General features: G+C 41.7%; 1 protein-coding gene across 2 annotated transcripts in view; it reads right to left on the bottom strand.

The window, feature by feature from the left end:
* Positions 1–3,216, bottom strand: part of NKAIN4 (sodium/potassium transporting ATPase interacting 4) — a 115,231-nt gene extending 112,015 nt beyond the window's left edge. Inside the window, exon 1 of one of the 2 annotated variants that reach the window (XM_036751127.1) lies at positions 2,890–3,216. In XM_036751127.1, the coding sequence (XP_036607022.1) occupies positions 2,890–2,943 (54 nt within the window). In that variant the 5' untranslated portion in view covers positions 2,944–3,216. The remainder of the gene's footprint in view (positions 1–2,889) is intronic. The other variant, XM_036751128.1, reaches the window with a different exon arrangement.
* Between the last annotated feature and the right edge of the window lie 16,845 nt (positions 3,217–20,061).

Below are 20,061 nucleotides of genomic sequence, written 5' to 3'. Positions count from 1 at the left end.
TCTCCCTACTACTGTTAATGGCATCAACTTAGGCTGGAATCTCTAGCACCTAGCACATAATAGAGACTTAATAAATACTTATTCAGAGACTGATTGGAAACCAGAGACATCTCTGACTCCTCTTTCTCAATCACCTTCTCCCCACAAATAAACAAACATTCAGTTACTAAGTTCTGCCACTACCCTAGGTCAGGTCTTTATTATATCATGCCAAAACTATTGGAATACTTTCTCTTATCTTCCCACTCCTCCTTCAATCCAGGCTGTGAAGGGTGCCAGACCACCCTTCCTAAAGCATTCTCCGTTTTGCCTGCAGAATAAAATCCAAATTCCTTATCTTTGCATTCAAGACCCTCCTAAATGTCCTCCAAAGATATTATAGGATCCAGAAACAGAAAGGATCTTAGAGATCATTTAGTCCAACCCCCTTATTTTACAAATGAGGACATTTGCTTCTAGTTACCTGTCCTATAATCCAAAAGAAACTGGACAATTCACCCCTTCCTAAACAAGATTCTCTCCACCACCACCACACCCCATCTCTGTGCCTTTGCTTAGTCTGTTACCTCCAACTGGAATGGTCTTCTTTACTGAAATCCTATCCATCTTTCAGAGATCAGTTCAAATGCCACCTCCTCTTAGATCACTCCAGCTAAAAATAATCTTTGCTCTGCATTACAGTAGTACTTAATTTGTACCACATTCCGCTTTGTATTGCAGATGTATATGTGTGTTGCGGAATTGGGGGGGGGGGATGTAGTGGGGAGAGAGGGTCTTTTCTTTACCCTGAACCCTTAGCAAGCTATGTGTTCTTTGAGAATAGGGATGGCATCTTGCTCATCTTCGTATTCAATGCAGCCCCCCAGTACAGTGCTTTGCACATAGTAGGTACTCAGCAAATACTTGGTAATGAAATTACATTTTGATATTAGCATTAAATTGTTTTGAGACTTAGCAATAAAAAAATCAAAATATATTTTTAGAGGCTAGGTGAGTCTTAATGGAGTTCTCTTCCTGCTTTAGAGTCCAAAGCACTTTATTCTATACACTTCTTATTTGGCATTTCATCACTCTCCACTTCATGACCTCTTGTATTTAATTCTGAAATTGCTATCTAGTTTTGAATGTGCTTATATCTTAGCTTCCCAAATAGACTAAGTTTTGTGAAGGCAGAAGCAAAAGTTGTGCCTTATTCAGCTCTGTATCCTCTGGCCTTCAAATCGATTTTCATCATTTAATGCTTGTTAAATGAATAACTGGTTTTTTTAAAGTACCGATTCGGCCCCTACTTTACATAGTATTGAGAGCTGGAGGGGGCCTTAGAGATCCTCCTCAACCATTTTTTGACCCAACTCCACCTTCAACCCCACCACACTCCAAAAAACAAATCCCCACCCCCCAAAAAAACAAAACCCAAAACCCAACTTCCAGGAAACATAGGCTGTATTACCATGAAGATGGGCCAGAATTTCCATTAAAAACTATGTGCTGCTTTTTTTAGGTTAAGTCTTTCCCTTCTAAAGCTGGAAAAACAACAATGGCCCTAGCAGCAACCAATCGTCCAGGCAAAAACTGTAGTAACAAAGAGAGGACATTTCCTTTTTAAGATGGGAGAAACCCCAGTCTATTAGCAATTGATAAGCCAGGGAACCACCACATACAAGCCAAGCCCAACAGAGAATCACAAAACAGGGAAACCTTTGTTTATCCCAGTCCTGGGCTGACAGGCCAGCAGATAGAAGGGCAAGTCAGTTCAATTTTGGAAATCAGCGTTTTAGAGATTAAGCTATCAAACTCAATTTCTTTTTTTAAAAAGCCTTCTATCCACAGGATTTCTCAGAGCACTTATTTGGCGGAACAAAAAGAGCCTCTTAAACAGTACACAGGATTTCGTGAGGTGGACGGAAAATAATCGTTAAGTTAACCGAAATGTCTAAGTTACTGTTAGTTACTTTTAAAGTGGTACGTCTGTCCAGCACACCCGAGCTCACAAATGCTGGGACGCAAAACAGTGGACCCTTTCGACACCACCCCTTTTCCTTCTCCCGCTCCCTCGATAACACACTCACACATTTCGCGAACGCACAGAAACGCGGAGGGAACTCTCTCACATAATTCTCATCTCCTTATTGGTTTGCCTCAGTTGTCTTTCAGGAAGGGGAACATTTCGATTAAGAGCCACTTCCAGTTCTCTCAGTCTGGTTGTCTAATAAAAAGTGACCCTCCCGATAATGAATTCGGACTCGCATATTTGTGTGTGTATGTATGTATGGTCCACTGGCAATTTACATAGATGGCCCCTATCAACGCTACACACAGGGATACACATCCCCTATTCATACCGAAGATTCAAGAAAACCCAGTACTTGTTGAGCTATTTATTGTCGGACTTTTCTTAACATAAAAACGGAAGGCGCAAAGTTACGGCGACCTTAAATAATGGTCAAACGTAACTGAAACCAGTCCAAACCCTCAATTCCTTGGAACTGAAGGGTCCTTTTCTTCAGGACAGACGGACGGACAGACAGACGGGAGTCCCTGCTTTCTAGTGGAAAAAGAATAAAAGCATTTTTCCCCACCGGCCCGAGCCCCCAACACGCTAACAAAGGGGCTCCCCGTTTTTCTGTTTGGCCCGGAGGGATTGAGCTTTTGTTCGCCAGGCGGTGTCCCCTGACGCCGCTTTAACCTGGCCGCCACCTGTCCCTTTGCCCCCTCCCTTTTTTAGGCAGCTGGGGTATGGCACCACCCTGGCCGCGGAGCCTGAGTCCCAGGGGTAGCGAAAGTTTGGACAGGGGAGCCTTCTCTAGAGGACGCTGGAGGCAGGGGTCCCTGACTCTCGTTCTCTGGCTGGTGAAGGCTTCTTTGGGAAGCGTGGACAAGGCTACTTACCAGCTGTAAAGTGCAGAGGAAAATAAGGGTGCAGCGGCCAGTGCAGCATCCCATGGTCCCGGCGCGCACAAGGCTGCTCGATTCGGCCCAAGTTCCGATGTGCTGCTACTGCTGTTGCTGCTGCTGCTGGCCGCCAGCCCCGGCTCAGTGCGTTGGTTCCCGGACCATGCCCCTTGCCGCCGGCTCCTAGTCGCCTTTCCCTGGCCGCTTGGCCGGACTCACCAGCGCCCAGAGCCTGAACCCCCGCCCCCTATCCGCCTCCCCAGCCGTGGCAGCAGCAAGATAGCAGCTGCTCCGCCTATTCCCGCTGCTGCGGTGGGGGAGTGGGGGGCGGAGAGCGGTCCCGCTACAGGGCTTCTCTGCCTGGGTGGGTGGGAGGGGAGTGAAAGGGAGGGAATGGAAGCCAGGGAAAGGACCACTTCTTAAAGGGGCGATGCCTTGGAGCTGCTAACGGTGTAAAGCGCAGGAGTTATATCTTACTGAGTTATTGCAAGAAGTTATTGACTTGCAAATATTCTAGAAGCCGCTTATTCATCTGTTCTTCCTTTAAGATAGTCTGTTTAAAACTTTTATTTTGCAGCAAAGTACTAATCCATAGTCTATACCTATTTTCTTATTATCCCAGCTCCTGCCCATCACTCCTCTGGTCCCTATAAACTTCTGACAGTATAGTATCCACCAACATCCTCTAGAGACAACCCTATAGATCACCCTAGCACTCCTACTTCCCTTAGTGACTCTATATCACTATCTTACGCCAATACTATTTCTATTATACTATTGTGGTGTCTACCCAAAATAAAATAATAGGGAAACCCATAGAAAATAGACTGGCAATCCAGAGACATATCTGCTAATCGGAGTACAACCAGGGTATCAATTTCATCCTTCAAAAAGTTTTCAATGAGGCCTAAAAGAAAAAACCCACTAGATTTGAAGTTCACAGGTTTGTGCCAAGCCTAGCTCTGCTACCTACTACTTGAGTAACATAGGACAAGTTATTTCCTTTCCATGGGGCTAATTTTCCTTGAATGTAGCATACTCTCTAGGGTCAACCCCCAATTCTAACATTAGTAGATTGGGTCTCTAAAGGGTCCATAACTACCTCCTGTTCTAGAGGTCCATGGAGGTCCATAACTACCTCCTGTGTGTGACTCTTCATAAAATTTTAGCTCCTGAGACCCCACCAGTATGCTTTCCCTTAACAATCAGCCAGTAGACTCAATTAGCTTTCCGAAAACACTTTTATTTAAATAGCACAGCAAGAACAGTAATTACCAATGCCCCGGGAACATTCTCCAACAAGACTTATGGAATCTGTAGGAAGAGGAGAGTTGCCATAGATTTATAATGCAATGGTAGTGAAGCATAAATGTAGGGAACACAGGTGCCCACGGCAATTCACAACTCTGGGGCCTCAATATTTCTTTCTCCCCAGTCTTCATGAAGTTCACTATGGAGCAAGATATCAATGTTGGTTATGGTGTGCCACTCCATCGCTAGGTTGGGCTGGCTCCAGGTAAGGTCTGGGGCCTCATCTAGATGAATCAATCCATTCTTGAGCTGGGTCAAGTAGTTGTCTGGGCTGCTGAGCATGGCTACTACTAGACTGGACTAGAAAGATCACTAGGCCACTGTTACTTCTGGCTTGGGACAGGCAAGCCATTCAGCCTTGAGGCTGCTGCTGCTAGACTGGGCTTGACAGGTTACTCAGGCTCTAGTGTCTTCAAAGGGCACATCTTTGTTGGATGAGTTGGTCTTCTTGATTCCCAGGGCTTGCTTGTCATTGGGAAGCTTTGTTTCAACCACCTACAGCCTCAGGTTTAACCAGGTGTGGTGGTGCTCTTTTTAAATGGAATGCTCTTATATATCAAGGTCATTGACCCTTAGCCTAGAATTATTTTTATTGTTGTTGTTCAGTCATGTTTGGAGTCTTGGTGAGTCTGTATGGGGTTTTCTTGACAAAGATATGGAGTAGTTTGCCATTTCCTTCTCCAGTGGATTAAGGCAAACAGAGGTTAAGTGACTTGCCCAGGGTCACACAGCTAATAAGTGTCTGAAGCCGAATTTGAATTCGGGTCTCCCTGACTCTAGGCCCAGCCTTGCTACCCACTGAACCACTTAGCTGCCTCCTAACCCAGAATTGGCAGAAGCCTCCCCTTTAATTTCTTCAGGTCTTTGACTCTCATTTTTGTCCACTTCAGACAGACAAGAGACCTTTCCTGATTTGCCCAGGTTAGTATGACCCCTGACCTTGCAATTATATTTCTTTTGTGTGCTATACTGTATCTCTCGTTTGTGTGTGTGTGTGTGTGTGTGTGTGTGTGTGTGTGTGTGTTTCCCATTGCCACTTCCAGGTTCTCCTCCTTCCACTTCACTCAGTAACCCCTTCCCTTTGAGGTTCATGCTATTCCTCACCTCCCTGATGGCTTGGTCCTCTTTGAGAAAACAGCAGCAAGCAGCAAAGTATGCTATTCCTATCTATCACCTGGTTGTCTATATAAACCACTCCTCAGGGCACTTTCCCTTCTTCTTCAATGAGTTCAGTACCCAGCTTACGATTTTTCTCTCTTCCCTGGTTCCTGCCCTCATACTAGGGACTTCAACATACATACTGATTCTCTCTCAAATACCTCAGATCCTCAACCTACTCTCTTCCTGTTAGCTACTTCTCCATCCCACCTTAGCTACACACAAAGATGGTGTAAAAACAGTGCTACTAGCAGCTGCTGTGGAGGTGTAAGACCAACAACACCAGCACACAGGAGGGCTGCTAGCATAGGTTCTTTGATCTGCTTTTCTAAAGAAAGCAACTTTAAGGGGTTTACAATTTCACCTTAATTAAACATACATATATCATTCACTTAGTTCAGGGGGGAAAGTCAGCACCCTGAACTTCAGAGAAAACACAAACAGAAATTACAAGCAGAAATTATATAAACAGAACGAATAACACAAACTAGCAGACAGGGCTTCTGTCTGTCCATGGCAATACATACATAGTGACCAGAGAGAAGCACCAACATCTGGGTTTTCAAAGCCAGGGGGCTCCTTAATGGCTACCTAAAGTCTTGTCTGGCCAAATCACACAAATACCCTTCCTATGAGTGAGCCCCCCCAAAGCAAAATGCTAATCTGAGAGTATGTATACACTTCTTCAGGGTCAGAAGGTGTAACAACCATGTGACTCAAACTCATGTGACTTAGGCTTTCTTGTGACTTAAGCAGGTCATCAAAGATTCTTGATTCAATCAAAGGCAAGGCTCAATCAAAGACACGATTGCCCTAGTGCTGAGAAGCACTCCAAAAGAAAAAACAAAGCAAAAAGTCCCACTCTACTTGTCATTACAGATAGTCATACTAGAAGATAGGATCTTTCCATCGCCCACAATTGTACTATCTCCATGTTCAAGAATTCTGAAATCCCCTTATCTGACTGTAATCTGTTGGCTTTTCACCTCTCCCTCAGTCTTCCCTTATATAACCCTACTCATCCTCACCATGACCTCTAATCCCTTGATCCCTCAATTATCTCCCAAGCTATCTCCCCTGCACTACCCACTCCCTCCTCCCCATCTTGACTCTTTGGTGAATCAACTGAACTCTATACTGTTTTCTTCCTTTGAATCTCTTACCTTAGCATATCTCTAATTATGCTCAGCCATGCCTCAGCTTCAGATCATGCCCACCATTTGGCACCTTAACACCTACACGTTGCTGCTAAATGAAGGTGGAAAAAAATCATGCAACCATTCTGACTAGTCCACTACAAATTTATGTTACATAGCCTTAACAAGGCCCTCACTGCTTCTAGGCAATCCTATTATACCTCCCTAATCATCTCACTCACTATCCCAGTCTCCAGAGTTCTCCCAAACATTTTCATCCCTCCTCAAAGCTCCCATGGCTTCTCCTCCCCCTACTCTCTTAGCTGAAAACCTTGTCTCATATTTTACAAAAAAAAAAAAAAATTGAAGCCATTCTTCCTGAACTTCTTCTCCCCTCTTCCTGATCACCTATCATTCAAGTGCCTTCTGCCACTCTTTCCCTCCTTTACCTCTGTCTCACATAATAAAGTGGCCTAACTCTTTACCATCTACTGTTTAAATGATCCCATTCCATCCCATCTCCTCCTTCTGTCCTTCTGTCATCCCACTCTCACTTGTTTTCAATCTCTCCTTCCCATTCTGAAAAAACCCCCACTTGATCCTTCCACCACCAACCCCTCCCTATCATATTATATCTTTTCTGTACTATATCCTTTGCCCTTTGTAGCTAAACTCCTTGAAAAGGCCTACAATGGGTAATTCCACTTTCTCTCCTCACACTTTCTTCTTACCCCTTTACAATCTGGCTTCTGACCTTAACATTCCACTGAAATTCCACTGCTCTCTCTAAAGTTACTAACAATATCTTAGTTGCCAAACTCAATGACCTTTTCTCAATCCTCATTCTCCTCGACTTCTCTGCAGTTTTTGACACTATTGATTACTCTCTCTTCCTGGATACTCTCTCTAGCTTTTTGGAACACCACTGTCTCATGGTTTTCCTCCTAACTATCTTCCTTCCTTTTCTGTCTCCTTTGCTTAACACTCCTTCAGATCATGCCCTCTAACTGTAGGCGTCCCTCAGACCTTTGTTCTGGGTCCTTTTCTCTTTTCCTTCTATACTATTTCCCTTGGTGACCTCATCAGCTCCAATGGATTTAATTACCACCTCTAAATTTATGATTCACAAATCTATCTTTCCTGCTCCAATCTCTTCCTTGACCTCCACTCTCATATCTCCAACTGCCTTCTAGACATCTTGAACTGGATATCCAGTAGACATCTTTAACTCAACATGTCCGAAACAGAACTCATGATCTTTCCCCCTAAACCCTCCCTGCCTCCTACTTCCCCATTACTGTAGAGGGCAATACCATCCTCCCAGTCCCCCAGGCTAGAAATTTAGGAGTCATCTTGAGTTCCTCACTATCTGGCACCCTGCTCCCCCATATCCAGCCTGTTGCCAAGGCCTTTTGATTTCACCTTTGCATTATCTCTCAAATATGCCCCCTTCTCTCCTCTGACACTGCCACCACTATAGTACAGGCCCTCATCACCTAATGTCTTGATTACTGCACTAGTTTGCTGGTGGGTCTGCCTGCCTCTAGTCTCTCCCCACTCCAATCCATTTTCCATTCAGCCACCAGTGATTTTCCTAAAACACAGGTCTGACCATGTCACTCCTCCACTCAATAAACTCCAATTGCTCCCTATTGCCTCTAGGAGCAAACATTTGGCATTCAAAGCCCTTCATAACCTAATCCTTTCCCATCTTTCCGGGTTTCTTACACCTAACTTCCCAAAAAGTAGTCTTCCATCCAGTGACTCCAGGCTTCTGGCTGTTCTACAAACAAGACATTTTATCTCTTGGCTCTGGGCATCTTCTCTGGCTGACTCCCATGTTTGAAATGCTCTCCCTACTCCATTATGACTGCTGACCTTTTAGCTTCCTTTAAATCCCAACTAAATCCCATTTTACAGGAATCCTTCCCTAACCCTTCTAATTCCAGTGCTTCCCCTTTTTAAATTATTCCCTATTTATCCTGTGGATAGCTAGCTTTGTATATATTTGTTTGTATGTTGTCTCTCACGTTTAGACAGTAAGCTCTTTGAAGACAGAAAAATGCCTTTTGCCTTTCTTTGTATCCCCAGTGCCTTTGTATCACAGTGCCTGGCACATAGTAGGGATTTATTAATTAAATGTTTATTGAATGAATGAATGAGTAGAACGTACACTCCTTGAAAGCAGGGGCTTTCATTTTTACTGTGTATTCTCATCCTCAATGGCTAACATTTAAGTACTAGCTTGATTCTTGTTCAGTTTAATTGCACTCATGACCACTAATGGCAAGCATGCTGGATTTGAAATCAGAGGACCTGGACCTCAATTCTAAGGTCAAAGTGATTTCCACATACAACTTCATGAAACATAAATTAGGCATTTGTTTAATCAACATGAAATTGACTGTGACCCTGCCAAGGTAGGTGGCTTTCTACATTACCAAATCCCATTGTACAGACTGATGACAACTCCAAAACCGGTGGAGCTTATTCTGAAGTAGAGTAGAGTTCCCAGTCCAAAGCTACATTTTAAACTACATTCGGATAGCTGGATTTGGGTGGGCGGGTAGAAAATTTATATGAAAACATGGCCATTATGACAGATTTATTGAAGTGGTACAATCAGAAAACCTAGATTCAAATTCTCCCTCTGACACTGACTACCTGTATGGCCTTGGATAATTCTATTTATCTCTCTGGGACTCAATGTTCTTATCTTTCAAATGAAAGGATTGGACTAAATGGTCTCTGAGGTCCCTTCTGTAACTACGATATCTTCCAACTCATATTCTAAAGTCCTGGTTTTTAATGTTGCTATCATGTGAGTCATCTCTGCATCTCTGTCCCCCAAAAGATTTTCCAAGGACAGAATGCCACCAGTGTGACTGTATCCTTTTTTGCAGAACAATTTATTGGCCTTCTGGGAATGCTGCACAAGAAGCTGGTGCACATATACTATTGTGAACACAGCGGAGCCATAATGAGGTGCTCCATTAGGTAGAGTGAGATGCCACTTTGTCATGAGATTTACTCCTGAAGGGCACTTAGCTTGTCTGGAAGCAGCTACACCAAGGTGTGCAATTAGAGGCATAGCATGAAGGAGTTTGTGTGTAAAATCTGTAAATGTCATCCCTGGTTACCCTGAGGGTTTGGGATCCTCCTCTTGAAAAGAATTTGTTTTTGCCCTGCATTCTACCTGACTGACAGTAATAGACTCTTGAACACTCATTCTCTTCCATGGGGTTACCTTTTCCTTTCATCTCTCAGTAGTTCCAAACAACTACTGACTGGGAACTATGAAGTCCTATAATTGACATTGACATTTCTTTCTATTTCACAAGTCACTTAGGGATGTGTGCTCTATTTGGGGTGGCATGGTTCTTAATCACTTCTATTACCATTATAACATGGAGTCCCTCTCTTTAAGATGCAGCTCAAGCATCATCTTCTGCATGAACGCTGTCTTGGTTCCCCTAACTTCTAGTGCCCTCCCTCCCAAACTGTCTTGTCTTTAATTACTCTGTGTGTGTGTGTATTCATGTCTATGCTGTATATGTATACACATACACATATGTATATATATACAATGTGTATGTGCATGTGCATGTGTGTGTATGTGCATGTGCATGTGTGTGTGTGAGTGTGATCTGCATTTAGGAAGATTAATTTGACAGCTGAGTAGTGAGTAGGAGGATTGACTGGCCTGGGGAGAGACTTGAGGCAGGGAGACATTCAGCACCCAGCACAGTGGCTTATGTACAATAAACACGTAATAAATAACTATGTGATGATGGATTGATAATGTGAGGAGGAAGAAAGTATTAACAGCTACTATATTCAATTGGTTATATTTCTATTTTTATTCAAGTTTCTTAATTTCCTATTGCCTGGTTGAAGATAAAAGGGTGGGCTAAACAATATCCAGAATTCTGCAGTAATAATAAAATTGAAATTTATATAGCATTCAGGTTGGCAAAATGCTTTAAATATATCATCCTGAGCAAGTTATAGTATATGATAGTGATGGAATATTACTATGTTATAAGAAATGATGAGTCTGATGATCTTAGAAAAACATGGAAAGACTTTCATGAAATAATGAAGAGTGAAACGAGCAGAACCAAGAGAACATAGTATGCAGTAACAATAATATTGCTTCAAGAAAAACTTTGAGAACTTTGAGCAAATAAGTAATTTTGACTATTATAAATATCCAAATTAACTACAAAGGACATATAGGAAGGTGCTATATGGATCCAGAGAAATAGAAGCAAGTATAGAATGATTATACGTATTTGTTTCTAATGGTGGCCATCTTTAGTGTGGGAAGGACAGTGGGGAGGGAAGAAAAAAGAGGAAAAAAGAAAAGAAAAGAAATGTGCATGATAACCTTTTATACATTTAAAAAGAATAGCAAGATGTACATAATAGATTTGCAGTTTCATGTGCAATCAATTTTTATTATACTATGTTATAGTAATGTTTGTTTTATCCCATAAATTAAAAACAAAATAAATAAAAATTTAAATATATATTATCCTCATTTGAGTCGCAACTACATATTATATACTTGCTTCATATATACACATATATGTATGTACACACACATACACACATCTCCCGCATTAGGATGTGATCTCCTTATAAATAGGGATTGTTCATTCTTTGTACTGGTATCCCCAGCATCCAATGCAGTTCCCGACACATTGTAGGAACTTGATAAACAATTATTGGTTGATTGGTCTATTTGAGAGGCACCTGTTATATTGGACAGAGTACAGAACTGGGAGCTAGAAAGATCTGGGCTCCAATCCAATTCTTACTGTCTGTGACCATGAGCAAGTAATAACCTCTTTGGGCCTCAGTTTCTTCATCTCCAAAGTGAGGATAATAATACTGGCACCCTACCCTATAGTATCATTGTGGGACTCAAATAAGGATAATATATTTAAAGCATTTTGCCAACCTGAACTCTACATAAATTTCAGTTTTATTATTACCACAGAATTCTAGATGTTCATCTTCCTATCTTCAACCAGAAAGTAGAAAATGTGAATAAAAATAGAAATTTCACTGATTGGATATAGTAGTTGTTAACGTTCTTTCTCCCTTTTGGAATTATGAATCCATCATCAAGTATTTATTAAGTGCTTACTGAGCGTAAGGCACTGTGCTGGGTGCTGAATGTCTCCCTCCCTCAAGTCTCTCCCCAGGTCAGTCCATCCTCCACTTAGCTGTCAAATTAATCTTCCTGAATGCAGGTCTGACCAGGCCGCCATATTATTCAATAAACTCCAGGGGTTCCCTATCATCTCCATGATTAAACAAAAAATTCTCTATTGGTGTTCAAAGTCTCCCAAGCCTGACCCCCTCCTACTTTTTTCAGTCTTCTTACGCCTTATTCCCCACTATCTTACTATCCTTCAGACAAGACGATCCATCTCCCAATGCTGGACATTTTCACTGGTCTAGAATCTTCTCCCTTCTCAATTCCACCTCCTGACTTTCCTAGATTTCTTCATGTCTCGGCTAAAATCCCATCTTCTGCAAGAAGCTTTTCCTAGTCCCCCTTAATGCTAAGCACTTTACCACTGAGTTTCTTCCCAATCTCTCCTTCATATATCTTGCTCCTGCAGAGTTGTTTGCATGTGACCTCTACCATTAGATTACAAATTTCTTGAGAGCAAGGATTGTTTGTTTTGGGGGATTTTTTTTTGTCTTTCTTTGTATCTCTATCATTTAAAACAGCATTTGACTCATAGTAGGTGCTTAATTAAAGCTTGTTAACAATACTGTGACACTACTAGAAAGGGCCCTCCCCACTACACAAATATCAATCTTTCCCCTTCTGCCTTTTTATAATCTCTAAATTTCCATTATCATAAATGTGCTTAATCAATGCTTATTGATTGACTGAATGTCATGTATCATGTTTACATGACTTACCATTATTACTACCTCCCCACCACCACCCCACACAAAAGAATATGTTTCTTAGAGTCAGGGATAATATTTTTTGTCTGAATTAATATGCTTAGTAGAGGCTTGTTGGATTAGATTATACTGATTTAATTTTTTTTTCTTGAAATCTAGGGTCCACTGCCAACAGATTTACCATTGTGAGGACATTAGTAAGTGTCAGGGAGGGGCTAGTGAAATATTTGCATACTGAGTTTTGCATGTACGCACCTGTGTGCTTTTAACCCACCTGCAATAAATCATAATAATGTAACAGGAAATGTCAGATATTAACTACAGACTTAGCATTGGCATCATGTGCTCATCACAGAAGAAACCCTGTTCAAGTGACCCTTGGCAACAGGCATTGGGACAGCTTAATAGAATGAAAATCCACATTGATTTCCAAAGATGAAAATATCGATTATCTGACCTGTTGGCTGTGTATGTCCTGACACATACCAGTTAGTGTTGACACACATAATGAAGCACATTTATTCCAGTCAAAGGCATAAAAACCCTGTAAGAAAGGGATTTGTTCTCAGAGGACGGCTGGGATGGAGGAGCTCTGTTTATGTTCTGGCCCAACATCTGAATACTTTTTTCTTTCTTCCCTTTCTGCAACAAACCCAAAGAAAGCAAGATTGTGAGCCTCAAGGATAAAAACAAACAGGAATGTTGTCATGCTATTCCCTTTCCTAAGTCAGGGCACTATCCTGATGGCTCATCCCTCACCCCTCCCTGCCCCAACCTTTCTCAACCCTTCTCTCCCTGAAGCAGTAACAACAGGAAGGGCTCCATGAGGCCAGGCTTCAGGTTAGATCTGCTGCTATCAGCTGAGGGCTGTTGGCAAAAGGTCAGCTCACAGCTGGGCCTGGAAGTGCCTTGCCTCTGTAAAAATATTTCAATCTCTATGCACTTGGAAACTGCCGTGTGCACAAATATTTTCACATGAAATTGGGAGGTGATTTCCAAATGTCAACAAACGTTCCAAGGGGCGAAAAAGGAGAACTCACAGTTCTCCACAAAGATGACAGCTCAAGGGCCCTTTCATGTGGTCCAGAGAAAAGGCAAAGCAACAGGCAGGGGCCATTGGGTCTGTTGTTCTTTTGAAAGAAAATGGTGATAAACCTCTAGTTTATCGTAATGCTGGGGGAAGGGGATTGTGGGAAGGGAGTGGGCAGAGAAAAAACATAAAGCAACTCTCCAAACTAGAGAACCTTTCTCACAGAGAGGCAGCTTTATGTCTGACATCACTGTTTCTGTCTTAAAAGAAAAAGTGGGCCAGGCCCCAAGAGGGAAGGACATTTGAAAGGTTTTCCGTCTCAAAAAGAAGGGTTCTTGAGATAAACCTCACTGACAGCTCTGTAAGTTCTGGTTGGAAAATTGGGTTGATAGGCTTTCAGTCCTCACCTTGTAGCTGTTTCTTGACCATGTTTCCTTTAAACTGACCAGGAGTCCTATATGCTGGAAGACTACACATTGCCGGCTTAAGAAACACTGATGAGTGAACAAAAACCTGTACAATTTTTTTAGCTGCCTTTGTTTTCCTACCAAATCATATTTAGAGTTAGATGTGACCTCATGGGCCAACTAGTATAGCCCCCTTCATTTCACAGATGAGGAAACCGAGTCCACAGGAGTTTAAGGGATCTGACCAAGGTCACTGAGGCAATAAATGGCAGATGCAGGATTCATTTAGCTTTCATTGAATCATGGAGTTTTACAGACAAGGGTCCTTAGATATCACTGTGCAACCATCTCATTTAACAGATCAAGAAACTGAGGATAATAGAAATTAAAAAAATTTTTCCTACATAGCACATTAAAGTAGAGCTAAGACTAGAACTCAGGTCTTTTGTGTTCGGTATTATTTCTATTTAGTATCACTGCCTCCTAACTTTAGAGAGGATTCTTAACTGACTTTGACTTTCCTTGATTTCAATTAATCTTTACCATGCTCACAAATTACAAATAGAGGCTGCTATAAGTGGATAGACCATCTCTCCACCTCTACCGACTTCCCAAATCTATATCTTCAGAAAGTAGTGACCTCTTACCCAAAACTACCTCTACCTGACTGTCCTGCCATCACCTTAAACTCAGTTCATTCAAACTAAGTGCAACCTTTTCTTCCATAACCGTCTCTCCTCAATACCCCCCACCATTTCCCTTACTCTTACCACTCTTTGGGGAGTCTAGAAACCTTAGAGTCATTGACTTTTCCCCCTCCTCTATTCCCTATGTCCACTTATGCTCAAGTTACTTCATGGCACTTCTTCTTTAAACTGTCTCTTGGACCCTGCCTTGTCCCTTTGTTTCTACTGTAACTCTAATTCAGTTCTTCATCATCCCATGTCCCCAGCTGGTCTCTTTCCCTGCAGCCTCTCCCTCTACATTCTGTCTCACATAACTTTGCCAGACTAGTCTTATGGAGTCCCCTGAAAGTTACAAAATGTTTTTCTCATAGGAACCCTACGTTTGAGGCAGGAAGCACAAGAAATATCACCCCCATTTACTGAAGATTGAGAGGTGAATGACTTGCCCAAGACTACACATTTAGTAAGTATTTAATCCAGGAATGGAACCCAGGTATCTCCTGACTGCATTTAGCACTCTTGTCATTATACTCCATTACTTCTCTGTGGTGTTATCAACTTACTCCCACAACAATGGCAGACACTTCAAGACCTTCAATAGTCAGGCCCCAACCTACATATCTGATTCATTTCCTACTGTTTCTTAATGTGTACATAGCACTTGTTTCCTCAATGACCCCCTCCCTTGTTCCACTTATCATATTCACTGGATTCTCAAAAGATCACAAATTCAGAGCCAGAAGGGGCCTTAGAAGTCATTTAGTCCATTCTTCTCATAAGAGGTTAAGTCAATTGCCTAAGGTCAACTCAAAGGTGGGATCTGAACCCAGGCCCAGATGCAGGACTCTTTCTACTCTATGTTGCACCTTCTGTTGGCCCATCTCTTGCCTATACTCAAGCTATTTCACGATTGCGTTTGTAACCCCAGTAGTGGGCCCAGTTACCTGGTAAATAGTGGGTGTTTAATAAGTGCTTATTGAATTAAGTTCCCCTGCCAGAATCCCCAATCACCTCAATTTCCCCAAATATTAAGAGTACTTCAAGGCTATCCAGAGCCCAACCTCCTCCTTCATGGCTCCATCTTTCACCACTCCAACCCACCCTCAGCTTTCTTTTCTCTGACTAGCCCTTTCTATGTATAAAATGTAGCTGGCACTTATTTTTTGTCTAACACTTTAATACCTGCTGTTTTTATCTCCCCAACTGGTCTATGAGGACAAGAATCGTGTCTTGGATTTTTTTTTCCCTTGATGTCTCCCATAGCACCCAGAACAAGGTCAGACCCACAGAAGCCTACTCAGGGAGTACATATTGACTGATCAATTGCTCTCCTCATCCATGCACAAATAGAATATTAGAGGCAGGGAACTCAGGAGATGATTCTGCTGTCACTAGGATGAGACAAGGAAGTCAGGTGGGAGTTCAGGTTCTTAAAAACAGCCAAGTAGATTCTACTGCCCCCCATGGCAATGGGTTCCAGCATCTCACCCTCCTCAAGGCCCTTGATAAACAAGAAAAGTGCTGTGGTTTTGCATGCATAAAACAGGGCTGCTCAAGAATGTTGCTGGTAATTTAGGAAGGCCTTGAGGGAATGCTTGTTGTATAAAAAAGATACTCAATCTTCCTCCTTTCCTCCCCACCAATGCAAAACAAAGTGATATTGGCAAAGTCCCTGAGTGTGTGCCCAGACTCACACATATGTACTCACACTCTCGTACCATAATGCATTTTCACAAACAAACGTCCTTCTGCACATTTGTAAACCTGCACACATTTACATACAAATGTGTACTCACATACATAAATCCCCACGAATACACACACATACACATTGACAGACACAAATACTAAACTCGCTCTCACACATGTATTTCTACAGACACACATACCCTTTCACATACACACAGAGTCTCATGCGCATTTCACACATTCACATATACCATATTCAGTTACAAACATACTTTCCCATAGAGGTACATTTATGCATGTATATGTATATACCCCCCCACACACATACACACACACACACCCTCTAACACCTTTTTTGTTCTTTCCAGTTACTTAGGAGCTTGGTAAAAATTCAGAGAGACAGAAACAGAGACAGCAAGAGAGACAGAGAAAAAGAGGAATGAGTAAGTGTTAAAAAGGGACCTATATATTTTTTTTCCTTGAGAATAATTTGGAAGTATTTTCAGAATGTCTTAAAACAAAATTAATTGTACTGACTGTGCTTAATCCAGTACAATTCACCAATCTGTGAAATCCCTCTTCTTCCTTCCTCTGGACAGGGTACTGGTCTGAGCATGATCCTGGTGTTGAGGTTTAGGGGTGCTGGAGAGCCCAAAATACCATCACGCAGATCCTGCCAAATGAACTCAACCCAAGCCTTCTTACAAAGAAAAACAAAGCTTATTAAAGATTCGCCATATTGGGTACAGTCTTAAGAAATCTCAACATTTTGTGACGCTTGTCTATACAAGCTGGCCAGAAGAATCTGAGCTGAGCTAGATTGAATCTGAACACCTTCATGGAGGCAAGATGGATCTTATATACAAAAAGATTGTAGGAGGGATCTAGTGGTGGTTCTGGGGTGATGGAAGGAGGGGTTTAGGGAGGGTCTTGATGGAACTGGGGTGACTGGGGGACTGGGGTGAGGTCAGACTACAGGAATGGGATTAAGGGTGGGAAATAGCTGAAGGCTACCTGGAGATGACAGGCAATGGAGGGCTAGGGTAACAGATTTGGGTATAGATATTTTGATAGGATCGAGGATGGGAAATGGCAGGGGGAATTTGGAGGTAGCCAGAAAATGGAGGGCTAGGCTAGGCTATTTGGGCACGAAAAGCCAGATCAAGTGGAAAGATTCAAGGTGGGTTCAAAGGAGTTCTCAGAGACTCTACCCCATAACTGGATATGACCACAGTTCACAACAGAGTTGTAGGGATCCACTAGCTGCCAAGGTCTTAAGGGAATCCTCTCAGATAGCAAACCTTGAACTCAGTATCCCAGGGATTCAAAAGTGAGTTATTCTGTTTTTTATATATCTGGCTAAAAGGAAAAGACAGCAGTTATTACTGCAGCTGTTTTCTGTTTTCTACCAGTTCTATAATTGGGAAATGAAAATGAAACAAAATAAATAAAAACAAATAAATAAATAAATAAGAATTTTTTTTTCTCACAATAACTCAAATATTTGTTTTTAAAGATGGAGCTCTTAGACCTGACCTGTACAATTTGGCAGTAGGTAAGGGCCAAAATTAAAATAGGCTAAACTTCCTCAGGCCTCAGAGGTTTTTAGTGGCTCACTTTCCAAGTAAAAGTAAAATTAATGATTAAACTATTTTACAAATGTCATATTTTTAAAAAGGGAAATTTCAGTTAATATCAATTAATTACATTTATGACTTAAGATTTTTATTTATCATGAAATCACATTAATGTTAAAAAAAATTACTTTGTTAAGTGGTGCAGGTTTTAATACATTTTCCAGGTTTTCTTACTGTTTACATTTAGTCAATGGGATGTATTACACTTCTTGTCAGCGATTAGTTTATCGTACTCTGGAATCATGTTTGAAATCAATTTCTTTTGAAATCTGAAAACTAACCTTAGTAGCCGCCTCATTTTCTGAGTTTACTTTCTTGAAAAACCATTGTTGCCCACTGAGATTTTTCAACAATTTGGACACTTTAATTTGTTTTTCACTGGTGTCAAATTTGCTTAAGTCAGGATGTTTTGATTCAAAATGGCGATGAAGATTGTATTCCCTCAGAACAGCTATTACATCTCAGCAAATAAAGCACAATTTTTTGTCTCTCATGTAAGTAAACAAGTATCTGTCCACTCTGGATTAAACACTCTATTTTAATTTGATCTTCCATTTCTTTTTATCACCAATTTTACAAAGTTACCCCCAAAACTTTAATGTTAGAACCAAAAAAATCTCCACAGCAACTGCACATACATAGAAATACTGAACCGAGTGTCTGACCATGGAGAGAGTGCCAACACTCATGTAACTTGAAGGGTGGCCATGCAGCAAGGGAGGGGAAGAGGCCCTTGCATTGTTGCCACTCCTCGAATAGCAGACATCTCCTTTGTTGGCATGCGGCTGCACTCACTTTGTCCCTGTTCAACACCAGTAATAACAAAAACACAGGGAAAAGACAGGACTCTCACTCCTTTCCGACTACAGACAGACTGACAATGATTGGTTGCCATGGATCACGTGACAAACAGGCGAGCCTGCACAGTAACAACCCCCTGGCCAAGTTACCTGACCGGCACAATAGTGACTAGTAGAAGGCAGGTTAATCAGGGCACAGAGAAAGCATTTACTACATCTTTACTTTCTTTTACATCCTCTAAATTCTTTGTGGCCACCCAAAATCCTTTGGCCCTTGGGCCATATGTTGTGCAGGCCTGTCTTAGATGTTATTTAATACACGTGTGACCCTGGGCAAGTCACTTATTCTCTGTCTCAATTTTCTCATACGTAAAATGGGGACAAAAATAATAACCGCCTTTACCTCCAAGGGTTGTTGTGAAGATAACATGAGATAATATTTGGAGAACACTTTGCAAAACTTAAGCACTATATAAATGCTAGTTATTGTCATTACTATTATCATTAAAAAATTCTCCCCCCTCCATTTTACAGATGAGAAAACAAAGATTGATAAGTGACTTTCTTCTTTGCAATTTATACCCATTGCTCCTGGGTCTGACCTCTGCAGCCAAACAGAACAAGTCTAATCCTTCCTCCAAATGGCAAATGCTTGGACACTACTATCATTCCTCCTCCAGGTTTTTTCCCTAGACTAAACATCCCTTGTTCCTTCAACTAATTGGCATGGAATCAAACTCCCCAGGTACTCTTCTTGAGCACTGTTCAACTTATCAGTGTATTTCCAAAACTATGGCCCACCCAGAACTGAACACAATGTTCCATCTGCTGGGTGACCTGGAACAAGTAAACAGGTATTCTCACCTGCTTATTACATGTAGTTCTGCCTATCTTAAGGTAACTCAAGATGACATCAACTGTCACATCGCACTATTATCTCATATTGAACTTAAAAGTCCACCTAAACCCCCAGGTCTTTTTTCAGACAAACTACTAGCCGCACCCCCCCCCCCCAATTTTGTACTTGTGAATTTGATCTTTTTAAGCCAAGTATAAGACTTTAGGTTTTGTCCCTATTGAATTTCCTTTTATTGAATTAAGTCAATAGTACTCTATCAAGATTATTTTGGATCTGGTGTGTTAGCTATCCCTTCTAGCTCTGTGCCATCTGTAAATTGGGTAAGCATATCATCTATACCTTTATCCAAGTCATTAATAAAAATCTTAAGCTGTATAGATCCAAGAGAAGATCCCTGGTCCATTCCACTGGAGACCTACTGCTGTGTTGACGTTGAACTGATGACTCTTTGAGTCTGGTCGTTCAATCAGTTCTCAGTCCTCCTGAATGTGTTATCATCTTTGTTCTACGCCATACTTTCCC

This window comes from Trichosurus vulpecula, chromosome 3, assembly GCF_011100635.1.
Source record: "Trichosurus vulpecula isolate mTriVul1 chromosome 3, mTriVul1.pri, whole genome shotgun sequence".
In the NCBI taxonomy this organism is placed as follows: Eukaryota; Metazoa; Chordata; class Mammalia; order Diprotodontia; family Phalangeridae; genus Trichosurus; species Trichosurus vulpecula.
The sequence above is the reverse complement of the archived record's forward strand: the minus strand, read 5'-3'. Positions and strand labels throughout refer to the sequence as shown.